A 23,620-nucleotide genomic window follows, 5' to 3' on the forward strand; every position below is an offset into this window, starting at 1 on the left:
TTCAATCTTTTCTCCTTTTATCATGATGTTGCTTATTGGCCCAGTTGTGAGCATTTTTGTTTTATGTTGAGGTCTGATCCATATGGAAGGATGTAGTCTTTGAGCTTCATCAGCAAATGCTTCAAGTTTTCTTCATTTTCAGCAAGAAAGGTTGTGTCATCTGCATGACACAGGCTGTTAATGAGTCTTCCTCCAATCCTGATGCCCCATTCTTCTTCATATAGTCCAGCTTCTCAGATTATTTGCTCAGCATACAGATTGAATATCTATGGTGAAAAGGTACAACCCCGACAAACACCTTTCCTGACTGTGAACCATGCAGTATCGCCTCGTTCTGTTCAAACGACTGCCTCTTGATCCGTGTAGATTCCTTATGAGCACAATTAAGTGTTCTGGATTCCCCTTCTCCACAATGTTATCTATAAAATCTGTTACGATCCACACAGTCTAATGACTTAGCATAGTCAATAAAACACTGGTAAACATCTTTCTGGTAGTCTCTGCTTTCAGCCAGGATCCATCTGACATCAGCAATGATATCCCTAATTCCACATCCTCTTCTAAATTCAGCTTGAGTTTCTGGCAGTTCACTGTGGGTATACTGCTGCAGCCACTTTTGAATGATCTTCAGCAAAATATTGCTTGCATGTGATATTAATGATATTGTTCAATAATTTCCACATTCGGTTGGATCACCTTTCTTGGCAATAGGTATAAATATGGATCTCTTCCAGTCAGTTGGCCAGGTAGCTGTCTTCCATATTTCTTGGCATAGACAAGTAAGCACTTACAGCACTGCATCCGTTTGTTGAAACATCTCAATTGGTATTCTGTCAATTCTCAGAGCCTTGTTTTTTGTCAATGCCTTCAGTGCAGCTTAGACTTCTTCCTTCAGTACTATCGGTTCTTGATTATATGTTACCTCCTGAAATGTCTGTACATTGACCAATTGTTTTTGGCATAGTGACTCTGTGTTTTCCTTCCATCTTCTTTTGATGCTTCCTCCACCATTTAATACTTTCCCAGTAGAATCCTTCAGTATTGCTGCTCAAGGCCTGAATTTTTTCTTCAGTTCTTTCAGCTTGAGAAATGCTGAGCATATTCTTCCCTTTTGGTTTTCTATCTCCAGGTCTTTGTACATGTCATCATAATACTTTGTCTTCTTGAGCCTCCCTTTGAAATCTTCTGTTCAACTCTTTTACTTCATCATTTTTTTCCTTTTGCTTTAGCTACTCGATGTTCAAGAGCACATTTCAGAGTCTCTTCCAACATCCGTTTAGGTCTTTTCTTTCTTTCCTGTCTTTTTAATGACCTCCTGCTTTCTTAATGTATGATGTCCTTGATGTCATTCTACAACTCATCTGGTCTTTGGTCATTAGTTTTCAACACATCAAATCCATTCTTGAGATGGTCTCTAAATTCAGGTGGGATATACTCAAGATCGTACTTTGGCTCTCATGGACTTGTTCTAACTTTCTTCAGTTTCGACCTGAACTTGCAAATAAGTAATTGATGTTCTGATCTGCAGTCGGCCCCTGGCCTTGTTCTGACTGATGATGATATTGAGCTTTTCCATCATCTCTTTCCACAAATAGTCAATTTGATTCCTATGTACTCCATCTGGCAAGATCCATGTGAATAGCCACTGCTTATGTTGTTGAAAACTGGTATCTGCAATGAAGAAGTTGTTGGTCTCACAAAACTGTATCATGCGACCTCAGGCACTGTTACTATCACTGAGGCCACATTTTCCAACTTACAATCCTTCTTCTTTGTTTCCAACTTTTGCATTCCAATCACCAGTAATTATCAATGCACCCAGACTGCATGTTCAATCAATTTCAGACTGCAGAAGCTGGTAAAAATCTTCAATTTCTTAAACTTTGGCCTTAGTAGTTGGTGTGTAAATAGTCATATTAACTGGTCTTCCTTATAGGCGTATGGATATTATCCTATCACTGACAGCATTGTACTTCAGGATAGATCTTGATATATTCTTTTTGATGATGAATGCAATGCCATTCCTCTTCAAGTTTTCATTCCCGACATAGCAGACCATATGATTGTCCACATCAAAATACCAATACCAGTCCATTTCAGCTCCCTAATGCCTAGGATATGTATACGTTCCATTTCATTTTTGAAAATTTCCAATTTTCCTAGATTCATACTTCTTACATTCCACGTTCCAATTATTAATGGATGTTTACAGCTGTTTCTTCTCATTTTGAGTTGTGCCACATCAGCAATGAGGTCCTGAAAGCTTGACTGTATCCATGTCATTAAGGTTGATTCTACTTTGAGGAGGCAGCTCTTCCCCAGTCATATTTTGTGTGTCTTCCAACCAGAGGGGCTCATCTTTTGGCACTATATCAGACAATATTTCACTGCTATTCATAAGGTTTTCACTCGCTAATTCTTTTCAGAAGTAGACTGTTGGATCCTTCTTCCTAGTCTTAGTCTGGAAGCTTAGCTGAAACCTATCCACCATGAGTGACCCTGCTGATATGTGAATACCACTGGCATAGCTTCCAACATCACAGCAACACATAAGCCCGACAGTACGACAAACTGACAGACATGTGGGGGATTTGAGAACCTGATTTTAGAACCTATTATACTGCTATGGTAGTCAAAACAGCCTGGTACTGGTACAACAACAAATACATAGGCCAATGGAACAGAATTGAGAATCCAGACATAAATTCATCCACCTATGAGCAGCTGATATTTGACAAAGGCCCAAAGTCCATTAAATGGGGAAAAGACATTCTCTTTAACAAATGCTGCCGGCATAACTGGATATCCACCTGCAAAAAATAAAACAAGACCCCGACCTCACACCATGCACAAAAACGAACTCAAAACGGATCAAAGACCTAAACATAAAATCTAAAACTATAAAGATCATGGAAGAAAAAATAGCAACAACAGTAGAAGCCCTGTTACATGGCATAAACAGAATATAAAACACAACTAACACCAGAAAAGAAACTAGATAACTGGAACCTCCTAAAAATCAAACACTTATGCTTATCAAAAGATTGCACCAAAAAAGTACAAAGGCAACCTATAGACTGGGAAAAAAATTTTGGCTACAACATATCCAATAAGGGTCTAATCTCCAAAATCTATAAGATACTGCAAAACTTCAACAACAAAAAGACAAATAACCCAATTAAGAAATGAGCAAAGGATATGAATGGGCACTTGACCAAAGAAGACATTCAGGCGGCTAACAGGTACGTGACGAAATGATCACTATCATTAGCCATTAGAGAAATGCAAATCAAAACTACAATGAGAGTCCATCTCACCCCAACAAGGCAAACATTAATCCAAAAAACACAAAATAATAAATGTTGGAGAGGTTGTGGGGAGACTGGAACACTTATACACTGCTGCCGGGAACGTAAAACGGTACGATCACTTTGGAATTTGATTTGGTGCTTACTTAAAAAGCTAGAAGTAGAGCTACCACATGATCCAGCAATCCCACTCCTTGGAATATATCCTAGAGAAATAAGAGCCATCACACAAATAGATACATGCACACCCATGTTCAATGCAGCACTGTTCACAATAGCAAAAAGACTGAAACAACCTCGGTGCCCATCAACAGACAAATGGATAAACAAATTATGGTATATTCACACAATGGAATACTATGCAGCAATAAAGAACAATGATGAATCCGTGTAACATCTCACAACATGGATGAATCTGGAAGGCATTATACTGAGTGAAATTAGTCGCAAAAGGACAAATGTTATATAAGACTACTATTATAAGAACTCAAGAAAAAGTTTAAAAACAGAAGAAAACATTCTTTGATGGCTAAGAGGGTGGGAAGGGAGGGAGAGGAGAATTCACTAACTAGATAGTAGAAAAGTATTATCTTAGGTGAAGGGGAGGGCTACACACAATACAGGGGAGATCAGCACAACTGGATTAAACCAAAAGCAAAGAAGCTTCCTGAATACAACCGAACACTTTGAAGGCCAGAGTAGCAGGGACGGGGGTTTTGGAACCATGAGTTCAGGGGACAACAAGATCAATCGCCATTAGAAAATTTATTAAGAAAATGTTGTGCATCCCATTTTGTTAAGTGGTGACTGGGGTCTTAAAAACTAGCAAGCGGCCACCTAAGACGTATCAACTGGTCCCAGCCCATCTAGAGTAAAGGAAAATGAAGAATACCAAAGACACAAGGAAAATATTAACCCAAGAGACAAAAAGGGCCACATAAACCAGAGACTACATCAGCCTGAGACTAGAAAAACTGGATGATGCCTGGCTATGACCAATGACGGCCCTGACAAGGAACACAACAGAGTCCCGGATGGAGCAGGCTAAAAGCGTGGTGCAGAATTCAGATTCACGTAAAAACACCAGACTTAATAGTCTGACTCAGACTAAAGGAACCTCAGAGGACATGGCCTCTGAACTCTCTGTTAAACCAGAACTAAAACCATTCCTGAAACCAAGTCTTCAGACACAGATTAGACTGCACTATAAGACATAAAATAATACTCATGAAGAGTGTGCTTCTTAGTTCAAGAAGATATAGGAGATTAAATGGGCAGCTCCTGTCCAGAGGTGGGATGAGAAGGCAGAAAGGGATAGGAGCTAGGTGAATGAACACTGGAAGCCTGGGGTGGGGAGGGGGAGCGTGCTATTACATTATAGGGATAGCAACTAGGGTCACATAACAATATATGCATACATTTTTGTATGAGAAACTAACTTGAGCTGTAAACTTTCACCTAAAGCACAATAAAAATAAACAAAGAATACATAAAGCCTTTATGGAAAACCCTGAAATCTACAGTCTATGCCATCACTCACACATAGAAGATCCCATTCACCAGTGGAACACCTCCGAAAGCAGACAACAATACTGTACAAAGAGGCATTTTGATTTCAACATATAACTTTCTTCTTCTCACTCTCCTTCCTTATCTCAAATGACTAGATAATTTTGAGCTATAACTACATGGATTTACTTTCATACTTGGTTTTAAAACTTTACTAATTTTAATGAACTGTTTCATTGTTTGGGCTGAGAGCAATTTCCTTTTCTTACCTTTGATGCTTGAGTTCTGGAGCCCAAATAGTGCAACCTGGCACATTCCCGAATGTACGCAGGAGCCTGGACAAGACATAAAAGAAAACCAAGACCCAAAAGTTAGTAGTACCTAAAATTCCAGACTGCAAGAACAGTGGTTCTCAAATGATTTTACTGGTAAATTACTTTGGAAAAACAAAAGATCCTCAAAATGCCTTATTCCATAGCTTCCTCATTCTTACCACCAAAAAGATCTTAGCAAATCACAGAAAAAAGAACAAAAAAACTATTTGTGAAAAGACACCTCTGCTCCCTGGAAACCCTAAGGGGCAGCTCTACTCTGTCCTATAGGGTTGATATGAGTCGGAATCAACTCCACAGCAACAGGTTTGGTTTGGATACTCAAACAAGCCAGGAACAAAAATAGAGATATTTGTGGTAATGTTTGTATGTGACAAAACCACCCCAAGGACTCTTATAATCAGTTAACCAGCTGCCGTCAAACTGATTCTGACTCATGGCAACCCCATGAGTGTCAGAATAGAACTGTGCTACACAGAGTTTTCAATAGCTGATTGATTTTTCAGAAGTAGATTGCCAGGCCTTTCTTCAAAAGTGCCTCTGGGTGGACTCAAACCTCCAACCTTTCGGTTAGCAGCCAAGCATGTTAACCATTTATTTATTTATTTTATCGTGCATTAGGTGAAAGCACACAGAGCAAATTCGTTTCCTATTCAACAGTTTGTGCATAAAGTGTTCCATTACATTGGTTTCATTCCACTCTCCCCACTAGATTCCCCATTTCCTTTCGTCCTGATTTTCTATCCCTTCCTGCCTTCTCGTTTTTGCTTTTGGGCAAATGTGGCCCTTTTAATCTCGCATAATCAATTGTTCTAAGGAGCACATTCCTCTGGGCGTTACTGCATGTTAACCATTTACATCACCCAAGGACTCCTTCACAAATAAAAAAAACTCACCGTTGAGTCCATTCCGACTCACAGCAACCCTACAGGATGCAGGAGAGCTGCCCCATAGAGTTTCTTAAGGAGCACCTGGTGGATTCAAACTGCCAACCTCTTGGTTAGCAGCCATAGCACTTAACCACTACACCACCAGGGTTTCCTTTCACAAATATAAACCCACTGTCATCAAGTCGATTCTGACTCTTAGTGACCCTATAGGACAGAGTAGAACTGCCCCATAGAGTTTCCAAGGAGCATCTGATAGATCTGAACTGCTGACCTTTTGGTTAGCAGCCGTAGCATTTAACCACTACACCACCAGGGTTTCCTTTCACAAATATAGGGTGAGTAAATCATAGCAAAGGGATATATTCAAGGGAAAAGGAACTGGAGGGAAATTTTAAGCTTCAGTCAATAGGTTTATGTAGGTTTACTCTTAGTGGTGACAGTTGTATCATTTTGAAACTAATTTACGTATATTGTAGGATAAAGCAAATAATATATATAAATGCTATTAAAATCTGTAATCTGCAGTATAAGAAAAAAAAAAAAAGAGATACAAATATAAAGTAAAAGAAGTCAAGAAAAAGCCCCGTAATGTTAAATCCAAATTGGAAATATTAACATGAACTAATGGGTTTTTTTTTTTTTTAATCTACTTCCTTGCCCTGAAAGAGCCTAGAAGAAATAACACCTCAGTAGGAATGAGTACACCTAATGTCACTCAAAGAAACCAGGGCTCCTTGGAGGAAATAACTGATTCCAGTTCTAGGGTTAAGCAAGTACAAAGTGAGCTGGGGACGTCTTATGCCAGAAAGAAAAGAAGCACTCTATGACTAATGAAGTCTTGTCAAAAAGATACACTAGCCAGCTTGCAGGGGCTATCACTGGCCAAATTTGGGACAATTTGAATACCAAAATTAATATGTGAAATTGACTAGCCTTTTGAATAAATAAAAATCCATGAGTCTACAGTGCTACTCATAAAAAAGAGACAGAAGAGGAAAGCTATTCTCAATGTCACCTAATAAAGATTAAATGACAGAATTTTTAAAAAAATCATTATTTTGCAATGCCCAACGTCATGATTGATTCCTAACAGGATTTCCATGGATGCTAAAGCCATTACATTAGGTAATTGCCCTCCAGGCTATTTATTAATTGTGAAGAGAAAAAGGTACCTTTATAATGGAGAAATCTGGCAGTTGGCAAAACGAGCACCCCTGAGAACAGGGACAATCTGACGTTCTCTGTGCCGACACAGTGTGCTACACTGTGACGCACACAAACATCACCTGTGAATTATCTTTGCCCAAAATGCTTGACCTGAATCGAGCCTCCAGACTTAACTTCTCCTTTACAGAAACTACACGAGAGGGGACAGAGGAACAAGATAAATGACCTTGAGAAAACGGTAAGACTGATTCAGAATGTGGGACACCCTACAACACATTTGGCCTGAAAGTTTCAAAAAATCAGCGGCGCAGGAAAAAGCATGATTGTTCCAGACGCAAAACTGTTCCAGACCAAGCATCCAAAGCAGCACGTAAACTTTGATTAGCTTATACGAAGAAGAAGCGCTATAAAAGGCCTTCTTGGGACAGTTCAGGAAATCTAGAGAGCACTGCGTGGTAGATTATATTAAATTCTTGTTGATTTTATTATTTGTGATCATGGTACTGTGACTATTAGAAGAATATCCTTATTCATAGGAGATGAATGCTTAAATATTTAGGGGTGAAGTATCGTGATATCTACAACTTACTTTCAATGGTTCAGCAAAAAAAAAGTATGAATGTATATAAAGAGATAAAGTAAACATGGCAAAATGATAACATTTGTTGAATCTGAGAGTGAATTATATCAGTGTTCACTAGTGTGCTCTTTCAATTTTTATCTAATTTGAAAATTTTCACAATAAGTTTTAAAAAGTATCCTGTGATAAAGATATTACAATAGCTATAGTTTAACTTTTAACTTAGAAAACTATACAGCAGAGCTCAGTACCAAAAGAAATTTTCTCCAGACAAGAATATGACAGAACTCATGCCACCTCTTCTATAAACTACATTAAACACATACAAGCCACTGGCCAAAAACACACCATGAACTGAAAGGATATCCACAAAGAGAGCCAGAGACAAATGGGTTTAAATGAAAATCTGAGGGTCTTGCGTATTTTACAATTCAAAGGGAAAACAACAAAAGGATTTCCCAAATTGTATGGGAATTGGCCTTAACTATTTTTTATATAAATCCCAAGGAAAGGATATGCTGACTCATGCTGGGGAAGAGATAAAAACAGAGTGAGTTAGATGGGTTAGTGAGTTAGCTGATAATAGTAGAGGACTATAAAGAATTAAGGGGAATTTTAGGAAAAACGGTAGTGCAGGGGGAAAAAAAAAACAGATAAGCCAACACAGAATCTGAGAATTCACGTGAAAAGTCTACCCAAAGAAGCCCTGAGAACAAGAAGAAGAAGGTTCCAAAAAAGCACAGGAAGGACAAATCTGGGGTAAAACAGGAACCTGAAATAAGTGATACAGCACTTAGAACGATCGACTACTTCTGATCAGGGAAGAGCTCAGAGAAGAATTAAATCCGCTAAAGTGGTGAAACAGGTGGTCACAAGGACAATGGTTAGGGCCCAAATCCAAAGAGATGAGACTGGAGGCCAAAAAAAGTCTCCAAAAAAAAGTTTCTCTCTCCCTTAGGGATCAACGGAGGCTCAGAGTATTCAATCTAGCCTGAAAACAAAGAAACAGTAGAAGCAAGAATCAAAATCCCAAGGTGAGGTGCTAAAAGATGAAATCTATAGAAGAGACAGAAAAAGTAAAAATAGAGAATGTTTGATACAGTCTAATAACTAGAACTTGTACCAAGCTGAAATACATATAGGAGATTACACTTGTGTTTTATCTCCAAGGTCTGTATGAGCTGTACTCTCAAAAAGAGAATACACAAATGAAGCACAACACCACTGAATACTTGAATTGTGTATACTGAGCAACGGGCAAGGGAGAAAGGCCTCCACTCGTAGATCAGAAGGTGGAAAGCTTAGAAATTGTGATGTGAAACCGTAAAACGGAATACTGCTGATTGATTGATCTCTGAGATCCCACCTCTCTTTTAACTTGTGGTTGGTGGCTATGAAAGTTAACCCTAAATCAATGGTAATAACAGCACTCAAGTGAAGGAACTGCCTATTAGGAATTGCCCCTAAGAATCCCTCACTTTGATTCATAACTACTGCCAGGTACTGCTTTACTTTCCATACCCACAGCTCTTCTCTACTTATAAATCCACGCTTTGGAACTAGTTCTTCCCTTAAACAGGAAATATACAAGAACTCTGGTCTGCAAGCTCTTTGCTTATCATTAAAAACCATCCTTTCTTCTGGTGACCAATTCACTTACTAGATTCTGACCTCTTATTGACCAGAATCTTTGGCCTGGGCAACTTGGCTCTTAATGCATCTCTGACCCTTTGTTTTCCAACCTATTAAGCCAAAGATTCTGATCTTTCATTTCTAAACTCTGGACTCTAGATCGCTTTCTAGGTCCTAAGGTAACTCCCATGTTCACATCCTGTATAATCCCCTCCAGCTTGAGGCTTGAGTGTGAATGGGACTTGTGACTAACCAACAGAATATTGGTGACTGAATGTCACTCTTGTGATTAGGTTATATTACATATCAAGGTGATGCAATGTCACAACTCAGATTAGGTTATGATACATACATATATACATAGTTCTGTTTTGCTAGCACATACTAGAAAGACTCTCCTGCTGGGCTTGAAGAATCAAGCCTCTATGATGCAACAGGAAAAAAATAAAGTGAGGGAAGAAATGTTAAGCAAAAAAGAATCAAGGCTGGATGGTGTGAAAATTTTCCGCCTCTACAGATGGCAAAAGATGATAAAATTAAGAGATTCACTGTCAGGAAAACATGCTCTAAAGAAAAGGCCAAGGATGTGGCTGTACAACTTCTGCTAAAACCTTAGAAAGACCAAAAGGTCAGAGTATTCAGTCACACAAAGAACCCTTTGAAGAAGCTGAGAGTGTGCCTCACAGCCATCCCCACCACCCCATTTGTCAGTTTGCCATACCATGGTGGCATGGATGTCATTATGATGCTAAAGGCTGTGTCACTGGTATTTCAAATATCAGCAGGGTCACCCATGGTGGACAGGTTTCAGTGGAGCTTCTAGACTAAGACAGAACTATTTTAAAAAATTAGCCAATGAAAACCTCAAAGAACACAACATAATACTGTTCAATATAGTGCTGAAAGATGAGCCCCCTAGGTTGGAAGGCAGTCGAAATACACAGCGGCCTCAACAATGGACTCGAGCAAATTTCATTCTGTTGTACGCAGGGTCACCATGAGTCGGAGCCAACTTGATGGCAACCAGCATCACAGCCATCTCAGCAAGAGGCCAAGGCAGAAAAGGGTTTATTTTCAAAAGATCTATATATGTGGTTTTTATCTAATGGAGTGAATCCTACTGAAACCCACAGAAGACCCAGAGAGTTCTTGAGGAAATTATTTCACCAAAAACACTGCCAGTTTGGACTGAAAGGGACAAGAATACAAAATGAAGAGACCATCAGATCCTCAAAATTCTTCTGGTAGGAAGCAGGCTGATAAAACTACTCAGCTGCCAAAAGGTGCTGCCTTTCAAGAAAAAGGAAGGATGACTCAGAGTGTAGAGCCAATTTACAGAGGGCAGAGCCCTACTCAGTCTCAAGGTTCCTTCCTATTCTTCCCCACCTTGGTTGTTCTTCCTGGGTTTTGGCACTGCCCAACCTATTTAAAGTCCCAGTCAGCCCCTTTGTTATCTAGTTATCTTCACAGCCCTGCTTAGGACCTCGCCTTGCTCCATCTTCCTTGTTCTGTTACTACCCAAATCCCACACCTTACTTACCTTAAAAAGTTTCTGGGAGTGTTTAATCATAAAAGCCATCCCATTGTTTAACTTTGTGATGTTCTCTTGAAGGTCATTTGCAGTGACCTATTCAGAGGAGGAGAAATGGGAAAAAAAGGGAGGCGGCATTAAGAGCTGGGCAGTAGAAGGCAGATATTTCATTTACTTAACAATAGGCTTATTCTTTCAAAATGTGTAATAGTTTATATCCCTAACAAAGGTGCCTTTAATAGAACTTTTAATTCTGGAAAGGCTTTTCAGTTTAACAGGTTTCCACAGGATATGACATAATCTAGGAAGAGCATGTATCCCTGGAGTGACCAGGAAATCCTTAAGAACCAATCTTCATTTACTAATTCTGCTTGAAAATTGGACATGCAAGCAAAGCTACTAAATAAGATCTAGTTTCGGATTCGAAACAGGCAGGAAGAACAGAATCTGTTCGAGCCAACAAGACATTATCTCCTCAGATAACTCACTTTTCTCCAAAGATCTCCAAAGACGAAAGAGAATTACTGCTACCAACTGATACCAAAGGTAACATCTTTTTCTAAAAACCCTGGTCAAATTTTCACTGATTCCCTTCTTTCTCCTGCCTCCTTTTGAAGCACTACAGTAACTCTGGAAACCCTGGTGGCAGTGATTAAGAGTTCAGCTGCAAACCAAAAGGTTGGCAGTTCAAATCCACCAGGCGCTCCTTGGAAACCCTGTGGAGCAGTTCTACTCTGTCCTAGAGGGTCAGTATGAGTCTGAATCCACTTGACAGCAACGGATTACAGTATCTCTACTATCCCAAAGCTCTCTTCCTCAGCATTATCTTTGTTATCTATCTGCTTTTACCAAAGCCCCTTAAATGCTTCTTTTTGTAGCCACAGTTTACTCACTCCTTTTCCATGTCTTGGTTAGCTGGTTCTAAAATACCTTCATTAGGAGGCTTGATCTCCTTAATATGGACAAGTGTCAATGTGTCCTCTCTTCCCCCACCTGCCTTTCTTTGGCCAGAGGCTCTCACCCCTGGCCTAGAACTTTATATTCTTTTTTCCCTAGCTACTTGTTAGGTAATTGTTCCACACAGCCTCTCTCTCCTTTATCTTCCTTTTCTCGTTTCTTACGATCTCAAAAATCTGTAGAAGTCACCATAACCTATTTCAATTATCTTCCCAACTTTGTGAAATAAGTAGTAAAGGTACTATTATGCCCAGTTTACAGAGGAGGAGCCTAAGCAGAAAGAGTAAAGGGCACAGGTCACATAACTGGCTTGTAGCTTCCAACCCAGGAACCCTGGCTCCCAGTTCCATCATACAGTAAAACCTGTATTATGAATGGGCAGGAATATGAAGTTACGTGCCTCCAGATCAAGAATTAGTTCAAGGGACTTTATTTCTTGTGTAAGTCCCTAAGTAGACCATGGTCTTAGTAATAAGAAACACATTCAACTTTATCCAAAAAGACTATATCTGTTGGAAATACAAAAGTTAGGACAAAGCAGGATTACTCTGAGTCATCTTATTATAAAGCTCTCTCTATTCTGAATTTACACTTGCCACACGATTTTCAGAAATTAATTTTATTTTCTAGGAAGGCTTTCCAATTAAGAAGGAATGCACATTAACCAGCCAAAATGAGTATTTTGTTTAGTTAGTAGCCATAGTTCTTCACTAAGAGTTTCCACTAATAAGTTGCCATTCAGCTTATAGGACTAGTTTACAAGTGAAGTTAATAAGAATTGGCCCTCTCGGGTTTGATGACTCTTGAATGAACTAATAAATAAGTTCCTAACCTCATAAAGCTAAACACTAGACCTTGGACCCTTGATAACCTCGCCAAGGTGTGGCCACAGGATGAGGCCCAGCCCAAGAAAGCCAAGTAGTCTTTACTCTTCCCTTAGTCTCTCTCAATACTCACATTTTTTGGCCACAGGACATGGGGTGCAAACATAAGAGCAAGGTTATAGGCAGACATCTTATTCTTGTCTTGTTTCTTTGCTGTCTGGTACAGGAGATCAAGCAATAACTTCAGCAAGTTACGATTAGGTGGAGGGAGAATGAGGAAGAGCAACTGAAGAGCCTCAATTTGCCGCTCCTTATCCGGTATATTGGTCTTATTGCCTTTATCATCAAACTGCATCAAATCTTGAGAACAAAAGCAGTTATTGCAAAGGAGGAAGAAAATAACTGGGGGAAAAGAAAAAAAATCAATGTGCCTACTATTATCCTCCCCTCAGCTCCCATCAGAAAAAGAAAAAACATAAAATTGAAGATTATAGCAAAACAACGTCAATACAATTCAAAAATTAAAAGACAAAAATAACTCAATTTATAAACGTACAAAGGTTTTAAACAGACATTTCTCCAAAGAAACTAAACAAATGGCCAATAAGCACATGAAAAGATGTTCAACATCATTAGTCAGTAGAGGAATGTAAATCCAAACCACAAGGATACCACTTCGCAACCATTAAAAAAAAAACAAACCCGTTGCAGTGGAGTCAATTCCAACTCACAGCAGCCCTACAGGACAGAGCAGAACTGCACCACAGGGTTTTCAAGGAGCGGCTGGTAGATTCGAACTGTCAACCTTTTGGTCAGCAGCAGAGCTCTTAACCACTGTGCCACCAGGGCTCTTCACAACCACTAGGATGGCTGTAACTTAAAAAAAAAAAAAAAAACTGACAATAACAAGTGGTGGAGAGAATGAAAATATGGAGAAAATTGAACCCTCCTACATGACTGGTGGGAACATAAAATGGTGCAGCTTCTATGGAAAATAGCCTGGCAGTTCCTCAAAAATGTAAACATACAGTTCCCATATGATCCAGCAATTCTACTCCAAGGTATACATCCAAGAAAGACGAAAACATATCCACACAAAAACTTGCACTCAAACATTCACAGCGGCATTACTCACAAGAGCCAAAAAGTGGGAACAACTCAAACGTTCATCGACTGATAAATGGATAAACAAAATGTGGTATATTTACACAATGCAATGTTATTCCACCATAAAAAGGGATGAAGTACTGATACATGCTACAATGTGGATGAACCTTGAAATCATGCTAAGTTAAAGAAGTCAGACACAAAAGACCATATATTGTACGATACCATTTATGTTAAATATCTAAATCAGGCAAATCCATAGAGCCAGAAAGTAGATTAATGGTTGCCAGGGGGTTGGGGTAGGAAGAAATGAGGAGGGACTGCTAATGTGTATGAGATTTCTTTTTGAGGTGATGAATGTTCTGGAATTAGATAGTGATGATCGTTGCACAATCCTGTGAATACAGTCGGCCCTTCATATCCTCAGTTCCGCACCTGTGGATTCAACCAAGCACGGATGGAAATTATTTGGGCGGTGGGGGGGAATGTTCTAAAAAGCAAAACTTGAATTTGCTGTGGGTCTGGCACTACACAGAATCCAGGAGATGTAGCCAACCCCTGCTGTAGCCTCCCGCCATTTCAGAGATCCTCAGTACATCTCCAGCACTTGTCTGGGTACTGTTCGCCTCAATTCTGTTTGTTTGCTACTTGTGTTGTGTGCACCCTTTGTATCTGTGAGAAAATGGCTCCTAAAAAGCAATTACATGGTCAAAGCAACCCCTCAAAGGAGAAAATAAAAATCTGAGATCTTTTGAAAAGTGGCATGTTGCTTGACAAAGTGGGCCATAAGTGTAAGGTCGGTAAGAATAAATCCAGCACTCACAATAAAGTAGAAAGAAGCTGAAATTCATGGCAAAAATGCTTGCAAAGACTGAGACAGCATCAAGTGTTAAGTGTAAGCATTAACAACTATTTACATGGCATTTACATTATATTAGGTATTACAGGTAACCTAAACCCACTGCCCTAGGTCTATTCTGACTCATATCGACCCTATAGGACAGGGTAGAACTGCCCCATAGTTTCCAAGGAGCACCTGGTGGATTCAAACTGCTGACCTTTTGGTTAGCAGCCATCATACATAACCACTACGCTACCAGGGGTTCCATAAGTAACCTAGAGATTTAAAATATACGGGAGGACGTGCGTAGGTTATATGGGAGGATGTGCGTAGGTTATATGCAAATACTACGCCATTTTATATAAGGCACTTGAGCATCCACAGAGTTTGGTATCCACAGGGTCCTGGAACCAATCCCCCATGGATACCAGGGGACAGCTGCATACTAAAAACCACAGAAACGTACACTTTAAAATCGTAAATTTTATGATATGTGAGTTATATTCTATATATAAAATGAAAAAAGTCAAAAAGCCATGCATTTCTAACACGTGGACTAGATTCCCTGAACTGGCTATGATTTACATATCCACATCTGACTTTACCACACATTATTTAAGATAAGGGCGATGCTTTGCTTTAGAAACACAATACTAATGACCTTTTTTACCTTAATAATGCCACCCTCTACACTTTTCTCACCCGAATATTTTACTGCTGAAAGAAAAATGACAATGAATCATGCCCTGATAACAGGATGGTTCCAGGCAGCCCCTAAAGCCAGAATTACTGTTTCTCACCTAACAGGCTATACAGGTTATCAGTAAAAACAGTTCCTGGGTAATCCGAATTTCAAAGGACACTAATAAACATTTGCGTATAATTTTATATAAACCTGAAAATGATGACAGTGTGCTGTCTAAGCTGATTAACCTCAATAACAGTTCCAGGTTTAGGCAAGTCAGGTGATAGTTCTAGAAAATGTTCCCTGTTAATATGAAATTGAAAACAAAAATTCCTCCCAGATATCAGAATGGAAAATCAAATGCCACAACTGTGCCCCACCTCAATATGATCTCAAAGTACAGTGAATCACAAGGTGAGAGAAGGGAGGAGTTCAAATACTGCATGGAATGAGCTCGACATGAAAGTAAACAGAGCGAGAATTTGCCACGTCAGCATTTATAAAAACACTTTATCAGTATTGTCCAAACTTGCTCCAAACAAAGATCTAACAACTTAATTTTTCCCAAAAATAATAGTAAAATTATATCACATTCTAGCAACATTTACTCATTCATATCATCTGGATTGCTATTCCAAGTGCTAAAAAGTCTGATTTTACTAGATTTTAGCATTCAAAGCTAGTTGGTTTTTTTGTTATTTTGTTTCAAGTCAATAAAAAGTTTTCAAAAGAAAAAAACTGTGTATTTTTTTCCTAAAATGAAAAGGAAGAGGAAAGGAAATGCTCAAGAGCAGACAACTAAGTAAAAGCAGTACGGATTCTGACGCTGTGTGTACTTAGAGCCTAAAGCAGCAGAACAGTTGTATAATTTAAGAGTGAATTCCCTGCCATATAGGCATAAAAGACAATGAGGTAACTATTTGAGCTGAAAAATGGAACAATCACCAAGATACATTAAGTAAAAAAAAGCAAACCACAAAGCCATGCATATAATAATGCCCTACCATTACATAAAAAAAAGGGGGGAAAGGAATACAGATAAGTACCTGTTTCTAAGTACATAAAATTCCATGGAAGAATGTATTAGAAACCAATAACATTGGTTGTCTCTGGGAAGGAGAACTTAGTGCTGGGAAACAGGGTTGGAAGGGAAACTTTTCACTGTATATTCTTTTGAACCTTTTGATTTTGAGCCCTGTGTTCAGAAAACAAATAAAAATTATTTTCAAAAAACAAATTCTCAGTTTGCCAACAGAAAGTGATAATGGTTGCACAAGACGATGAACGTAATTAATGGAATTGAATTGTACATGTAAAAAACGTTGAAACAGTTAAAAAAGAAAAAAAAATCTAATTTCCAAAAGTAGAGATGAACGAACTCAACTGACACATGGTAATACTTGGCAATAGTCCCAAACCAAGGCTAACATGACAAACTTGTAACCGTCTCATGTATGTGTATCAATCCAATGAACAGCACACATTTACTGAGCAACTACAATACTCAAAGCATTATTTTAGGCTCCCTCAGGAATAAAAAAATAAATAAAACAGAGACCTTAACTTCAAAGAAGCTTATTTAACCTAAGTGCCCATCAACAGATGAATGGATAAACGAATAATGGTACATACACACAATGGAATACTACGATAAAGAACAATGATGACTGGCGAAACATCTCATGACATGGATGAATCTAGAGGGCATTAAAACCAAAAAAACCAAACCTGTTGCCGTCAAGTCGATTCCGACTCATAGCAACCCCATAGGACAGAGTAGAACTGTCCCATAGAATTTCCGAGGAGCGCCTGGTGGATTCGAACTGCCGACCTTTTGGTTAGCAGCCATAGCACTTAACCACTACACCACCAGGGATTCCCTGGAGGGCATTAGGCTGAGTGAAATAAGTCAATCACAAAAGGACAAATATCGTATGAGACCATTATTATAAAAACCCAAGAAACCGTTTACACACAGAAAAAAAAAAACAATCTTTGATGGTTACAAGGGAGGGGAAAACACAGGCTAGCAGACAAGTGTTAACTTTGGTGAAGGGAGACAAAAACAATACAGGGGAAGTTAGCACAACTTGACAAAGGCAAAGTCATAGACGCTTCCTAGACACATTCAAACACCTTGAGGGACTGAGTAACTGGGCTGAGGGCTGGGGGCCATGGTCTCGGGGGACATCTAGGTCAACTGACATACCATAGTTCATAAAGAAAATGTTTTACGTGCTACTTTGGTGAGTGGCGTCTGGGTTCTTAAAAGCTTGCGAGTGGCCACCTATGATACATCTATTGGTCCCATCCCATCCGGAGCAAAGGAAAATGAAGAAAACCAAAGACACAAGGAAAATATTAATCCAATGGACTAATGGCCCACATGAACCACAGCCTCCACCAGTCTGAGACCAGAAAAACTAGATGGCGCCTGGCTATCACCACCAACCACTCTGACAGAGATCACAGTAGAGGGTCCCAGACAGAGCATGAGAAAAAAAGTACAACAAAATTCAAATTCACAAAAATAAAGACCAGATTTACTGGTCTGACAGAGACTAGAGGAGCCCCTGAGACTGTGGCCCCGGGACACCCTGCTAACTCAGAACTGAAGCCACTCCCAAAGTCCACCTTTCAGTCAAAGATTAAAAAAAAAAAAAAAAAAGATTAGCCAGACCTAAAAAACAGTAACACACATATGAGAATGTGCTTCTTAGTTCAATCAAGTATATGAGACCAAATGGGCAACACCTGCCCAAAACCAAAGACGAGTAGGCAGGAAGCAACAGGAAAACTGGACAAATAGGAACCCAGGGTGGAAAGGGAAAGGAGAAGAACGCTGACACAGTGTGGAAATTGCAACCAATGTCACAAAACAATTTGTGTATAAATGTCTGAATGAGAAACCAATTTGCTCTGTAAACTTTCAGCACAATAAAAATTTTTTAAAAAGCTTATTAAGAAGGAAAAATATTTGACTAAGTCACACTTAATTGGCCAGTACTTACGAGTACCCAAAAAAAAAATCCAAAATAACATAAAGTTTTAATCAATATTAGTAGAAGTACTGCTGTGGGTTAAGCAACAGAATATTCCAAAGGACTCTACTAAATTGAAAGAAATGTATTTATATACACTTCTCAATTTCTATACTCACCAGCAATTTTGAGGTGTGCATGGAAATGTTTATGTGTCAGCAGGGGCTCCGGTAACTCTCCTAGAAACATCTTCAACAAGGTGGCAACATCATTTGAGTGAAACTCCCCTGACTCCAAGTCAATATCAGCTCCATTATTGAGAGCATCCCTTAAAATCTGTTGCCGGACACTATTCCCTGGTACTCGAAATAAACCCTCTACTCGCAAGTCTGCTTATAGCACAGCAAAAAAAAAAAAAAAAAAAAAAGCAAAAAGACAAATTATTATTATTAAAATAAGTAGTCTAAAAGACATTTTAAAAACCCTTTACAAAAACTTTGAGGGAGGTTTTTGCCCTTATTCCCAGAGTTGTTTAGAACCAACTAGCCCCCTGAGGAGACGTATCTGATCCTGAGCACCTGGAGATCTCCCAGACTAAAAGGTGATCCTCCCAGGATTCAATCAGCCTGTGACGTATATATGGAGACTGAATTTAACCTCATCAATGGTTGGAATGAGCTTGAAAAATAAGTTAAAAGAAAAGCCAAATTTCCCTAGACACCTTTCTCTTGGTAGTCCCTGGCTTTGTTTGGAGGGGCTGAGTTCATCTGTAGAGGTTTGTTGCACCTGTAAACTGTTTTCCTAAACCAAAATGAATCTAGAGCCTCTGCACTGCTCCAGGAATTAGAACCCTAACCTGTTAGATCACCTTTAGTCTAAGATTCGCAGAACTAAACTATTTCCAACTAAACTATTCTTTCCCCAAACCAGGCTCTAAGCCAGTCTAAGAGGGATTATAAAAAAAAAAGGTGGGAGGTACAGTTTTGGCCTGATCCATAAGAAAAGAAAGAGCTCATGTTTTCAGCTTAGGTACATATTCATCTTGGTATAACTCTCTTATTCAGGGGTCCAAGTTCAAATGCCTGGAGAGCCAGGCAGGTACTAGGAAATCAATGAACGGAAACCATAGCGAACTAGAGAGTCCATACCTGTGCTCTAGGGTGGCAGTGGGGCCCAAGGCTGCTCGCAGATCTTTCTGTTATCCAAATAAGCTGAACACCTGGACTCTCCCCATTTTAAAACACTGATAACTAATTTTAATGTCTAATTTAACCCTTTATAAACCAAACAAAACATGAATATAGATGACTCAAGCCCTTGGGCTGCCAGCTTTGCAACCTCTGCTCTAGTAGCATAATGTCCCACATAGATAAGCCATAAATAAGTGGTTGTGTTGAATTTATCCAGAAAATACTTTGTTATATTTTGGTACCACGTATTTCACATATACTCAGCTGTGCCAAGCACTTGGTACAATGACACAGACAGCATGACTAGCAAATCATGAAGCTGGAATTAAATGAAAAATGCATATTAATTATAACATTCTGGAGATAAAAAGTATCTTTGGTGATACATCATGCTCCCTTGAGTAACTGTAATGATTCTTTAGGGATGACGTGTTTTTTCAAAAAACTATCTTTCTGAGTTAAGGAGAAAATGCGATTTCACAGACACTTTCTAATTTATGTACATCTTGGAGAGTATAAAGCAAATCACACATGAAGTGAACTTTAAAAGAAAATATATTTAGAAGCATGCCACCTGAAATTATTGCTGGTTAGTTTCTTTGTTGATGGGTGACTGGTACCTGTTTTCCTACCTCAGGACGGTTCACTCTCAATAGAAAGCAGACCACCTGCATTAAACAAAGAACAACAAAATTTCAAGTAGTCTTACTTTTGTGTAGATATTCAATCAGTTGGTATATCTGGGCAATGCCTTCCTCTGTCAGTGGGGATCCAAACACCACTCCTTTTTCTGAAAAAACATATGATAGGACAGGGCTACATTTTGCACAAATAGTACAAATTCATCACACTGAAATCGACTCAGGCATCCTGTTCTACATTTCGGCAAATGTTTGCACAAGGTCAGTAAACAAAAACCTTAAAGCTGGAAGGGTACCAGAAAAAGCAATCAGAAGAACTTTCAACCAACTCTCTCCAAGTTTAACATTAGACTATAGGTTCCTTGAAGGCAAAGACCCTCTTCTTGTTTAAGTCACAACGCCTAGTATGTTGATATTTAATTTAAAACTAACAAAAATCAGAAATTAAGAGCTGTGAGCGTCAAAGCATCACAGGTTATTCACTAGAGTTGATACAGGGTCTGATCTGTTATAATATTTAAACTTTTTTTCCTACCTTAATGATTTCTTTATATTTCATAAAATAAAATAATATCAAAAGCAGTACTACACAACTATTGGTCTCTTCCCATCTGGAGCAAAGGAGAGTAAATGAAACCAAAGACTCAAGGAAGAAATCAGGTCACAGGACTAACGGCCCACACGAACCACAGGCTCTTTCAGCCTGAGATCAGAAGAACTAGATAGTTCCTGGCTACCACCACCAACTGCTCTGACCAGGGACACACAGGTGGTCCCAATCAGAACGTGAGAAAAATCAGAACAAAATTCAAATTCATAAAAAGACCAGGCTTACTAGACTGATAGAGACTAGAGGAACCTCTGAGACTATCACCCTAAGATACCCTTTCAGCCTGGAACTGAAGCCACTCACCTTTCAGCCAAATAATAGATTGGCCTATAAAATAAACAATACCACTGGTGAGGAATATGCTCCTTTAAACAATCAACTGTATGAGACCAAAGTGTCAACATTTACTCAAAAGCAAAGATGAGATGGCAAGGAGAGACAGGGAAACTGGACAGAAGGAAATGAGGCAGGTGTGGTGGAAAATAATAAGAGTGCCAACACACTGCAGGGACTGTAACCAATGTCACAGAACAATTTGTGTGTGAACTGTTGAATGGGGATCTAATTTACTGTGTAAACGTTCACCTAAAACACAATAAAATATTTTTTAAAAAGCAGTGCTACAATTTCTTTATTTCCCTGGGAAGGCTTTTTTTTGGGGGGGTGATCTGTAGGGATCTGCCTTACCGAATCATTCCATGGATTGAAAATATTTGAGAACTACTGCAATTAAAAGATGTTCAAGCTTTATTTACTGTGCTCTGCAGCTGTGTTAACTTTTTTTTAAATACTATTTCATTACACTATTAATAGAAACATGAAAATAAAGGTGCCTTTGATAACCACCAAATCATTTCATCTCTTGGGGGCTGAATATACTTGCTTTAGTTTAGTGATTTCTTTATTTAGACTGTTTTTATAATTTTGATTACTATTACTTAAGGTTTTGCTACTTATGAAAATGAGAAAATTGATCCAAAACGCTTTATGACTAATAGTGACCCCTCAATTAAGAATGTGCAGATGTTTAAGAGTGAAGCCCAGGGAGTAGCTGAGACCCACTCACTTTCACAGTCTCCTACCTTTTCGTTTAAGAGACATTAGAGACCGGAAGAAGCCTGATGCTGGGCCAGCCCCACCCGGCAACTTTAGGTCCACTTCTCCCATCAGCTGAGCCAACTCAGTTCCAGGTAAATCAATCAGCCTTGTGATATTGCTGACCACCAACTCGGTGAACACCTCAGGTTTCTCATGTCGGAGCTTCTCCACAAAGAAGTCAGGGTTGAAGATAACGGGCTGACCTCGAAGGGAAGAGTCATTGCAGATAACAAAACTGCAGATGGCATCTCTGAAAAAAATGAAGCACGGGAAGAATCTTTAAGTGGATTATTTTTGTATGTGTTTCTCATGCCCTTTCAGCCGTACAATTACTCATGCTTTCTATGGTCTCTTGAAAAACCTAAATCTTAATCTGCTGACTGCAGAAAAGAAGCCAATTTGGGTTTGTTGCTTTTTAGGTTCATAGCCACCTTAATAAAAGATACTTAGGAGTTTAGTTTGATGAAAAGACACCAAATAACCTCTATGATACGACCTGAATTTGCCTCTTAACTGTAGGCACACACCCTAAGAAGATATAAATCACTAACAGGCTACCAGGTCCAATAGTGTATTCGAATTGGTAGTCACACAGATCACATTTCCTATAAAAACAGTCAAATCCTAAATGATTATTGTTAAATACCTGGTAAGACTTCAGACCCGCAGCTGTGGCCCGTAACACAGCAACGGGTAATCATTAAATTAAGGCCTTGCTCGGAATACAGCCAGCATTTCCCATGCCGTGCTCAAATGCTGACAGCACTCCCTGCCAGCCAGTCTCAAACACCACAGAAACCACTTTACAGTAAGCGTGAGACTATATAACGGCTCAAACTATAGCTAAGAAGTGTAATAGATATTTTGGAGATAGTCTACTCTACCCATAGGGTTCTTTGGTTCCTGGGTCCATACAAGGCAGATGTTTCCTTAAAATCAGCCCCCTTTAATTCAGCTAGCTGCCCTTGGATTCTGTGCCTCATAACCAAAAAGCCTTTACTTCTTCTTAAACCAAAAACCCACTGCCGTCAAGGTGATTTCGACTCACAGTGACCCTATAGGACAGAGCAGAACTGCCCCATAGGGTTTCCAAGGCTATAAATCTTTACAGAAAAACTGTCACATCTTTCTTCCGTGGAACGGCTGGTAGATTTGAACCACCAGCCTTTAGGTTAGCAGCCAAGCGCTTTAAGCACTACATCACCAGGGCTCCTCACTTCTTACAGGTATGTATGGTAGATATTGATTCACCTTGCTCAGGTCCAGAAATAGGCTTTATTTTAAAATCCTTCAATTCTGGACACCTCTGACCCATCACCTAAGTTCAACCTTTGCTTAGAGTCCTCTCTAGGGCACTTGGAAAAATTCTGTATTTTGCTTCTACTTTAACTCTCCTATCACTAAGTGATACTTGAGCAGATATGTCCCACTGGCCCTTGATCTTAGCTGGTTTTCCACTCCTACATTATGTTGGGCTATGCTCCTGGCAAAGTTTCTTCGATTCTCAGAAATATTTTCTTCCCCATTCTTTGCTTCCCAATGCCTGACTACTATACCCCTTTTTACTTTTTATGTATTATTACATGTATTATTATTATTCCATCTCTTGTAGCGGACACATCACTTGTTTTTATTCTTTATCGATTAACTCTAATGGCTTGTTCTAATTCTTATTATATAAGCAATCATTTATTATGTAACCAATGAATACAACAAAAGTCAGAAGGGACAAGTCAT

General features: G+C 39.1%; 1 protein-coding gene across 3 annotated transcripts in view; it reads right to left on the minus strand.

The window, feature by feature from the left end:
* ARHGAP19 (Rho GTPase activating protein 19) overlaps positions 1–23,620 on the minus strand; it is a 77,402-nt gene that overhangs the window by 19,728 nt on the left and 34,054 nt on the right. For all 3 annotated transcript variants that reach the window (XM_049855975.1, XM_049855976.1, XM_049855974.1), the window contains exons 2-7: positions 21,868–22,133; positions 20,244–20,324; positions 18,524–18,733; positions 12,864–13,090; positions 10,959–11,045; positions 5,087–5,152 (exon numbers count right to left, since the gene is read on the minus strand). In XM_049855975.1, coding sequence (XP_049711932.1) covers positions 5,087–5,152; positions 10,959–11,045; positions 12,864–13,090; positions 18,524–18,733; positions 20,244–20,324; positions 21,868–22,133 — 937 coding nt within the window. The remainder of the gene's footprint in view (positions 1–5,086; positions 5,153–10,958; positions 11,046–12,863; positions 13,091–18,523; positions 18,734–20,243; positions 20,325–21,867; positions 22,134–23,620) is intronic.

This window comes from Elephas maximus, chromosome 16 (genome assembly GCF_024166365.1).
Source record: "Elephas maximus indicus isolate mEleMax1 chromosome 16, mEleMax1 primary haplotype, whole genome shotgun sequence".
In the NCBI taxonomy this organism is placed as follows: Eukaryota; Metazoa; Chordata; class Mammalia; order Proboscidea; family Elephantidae; genus Elephas; species Elephas maximus.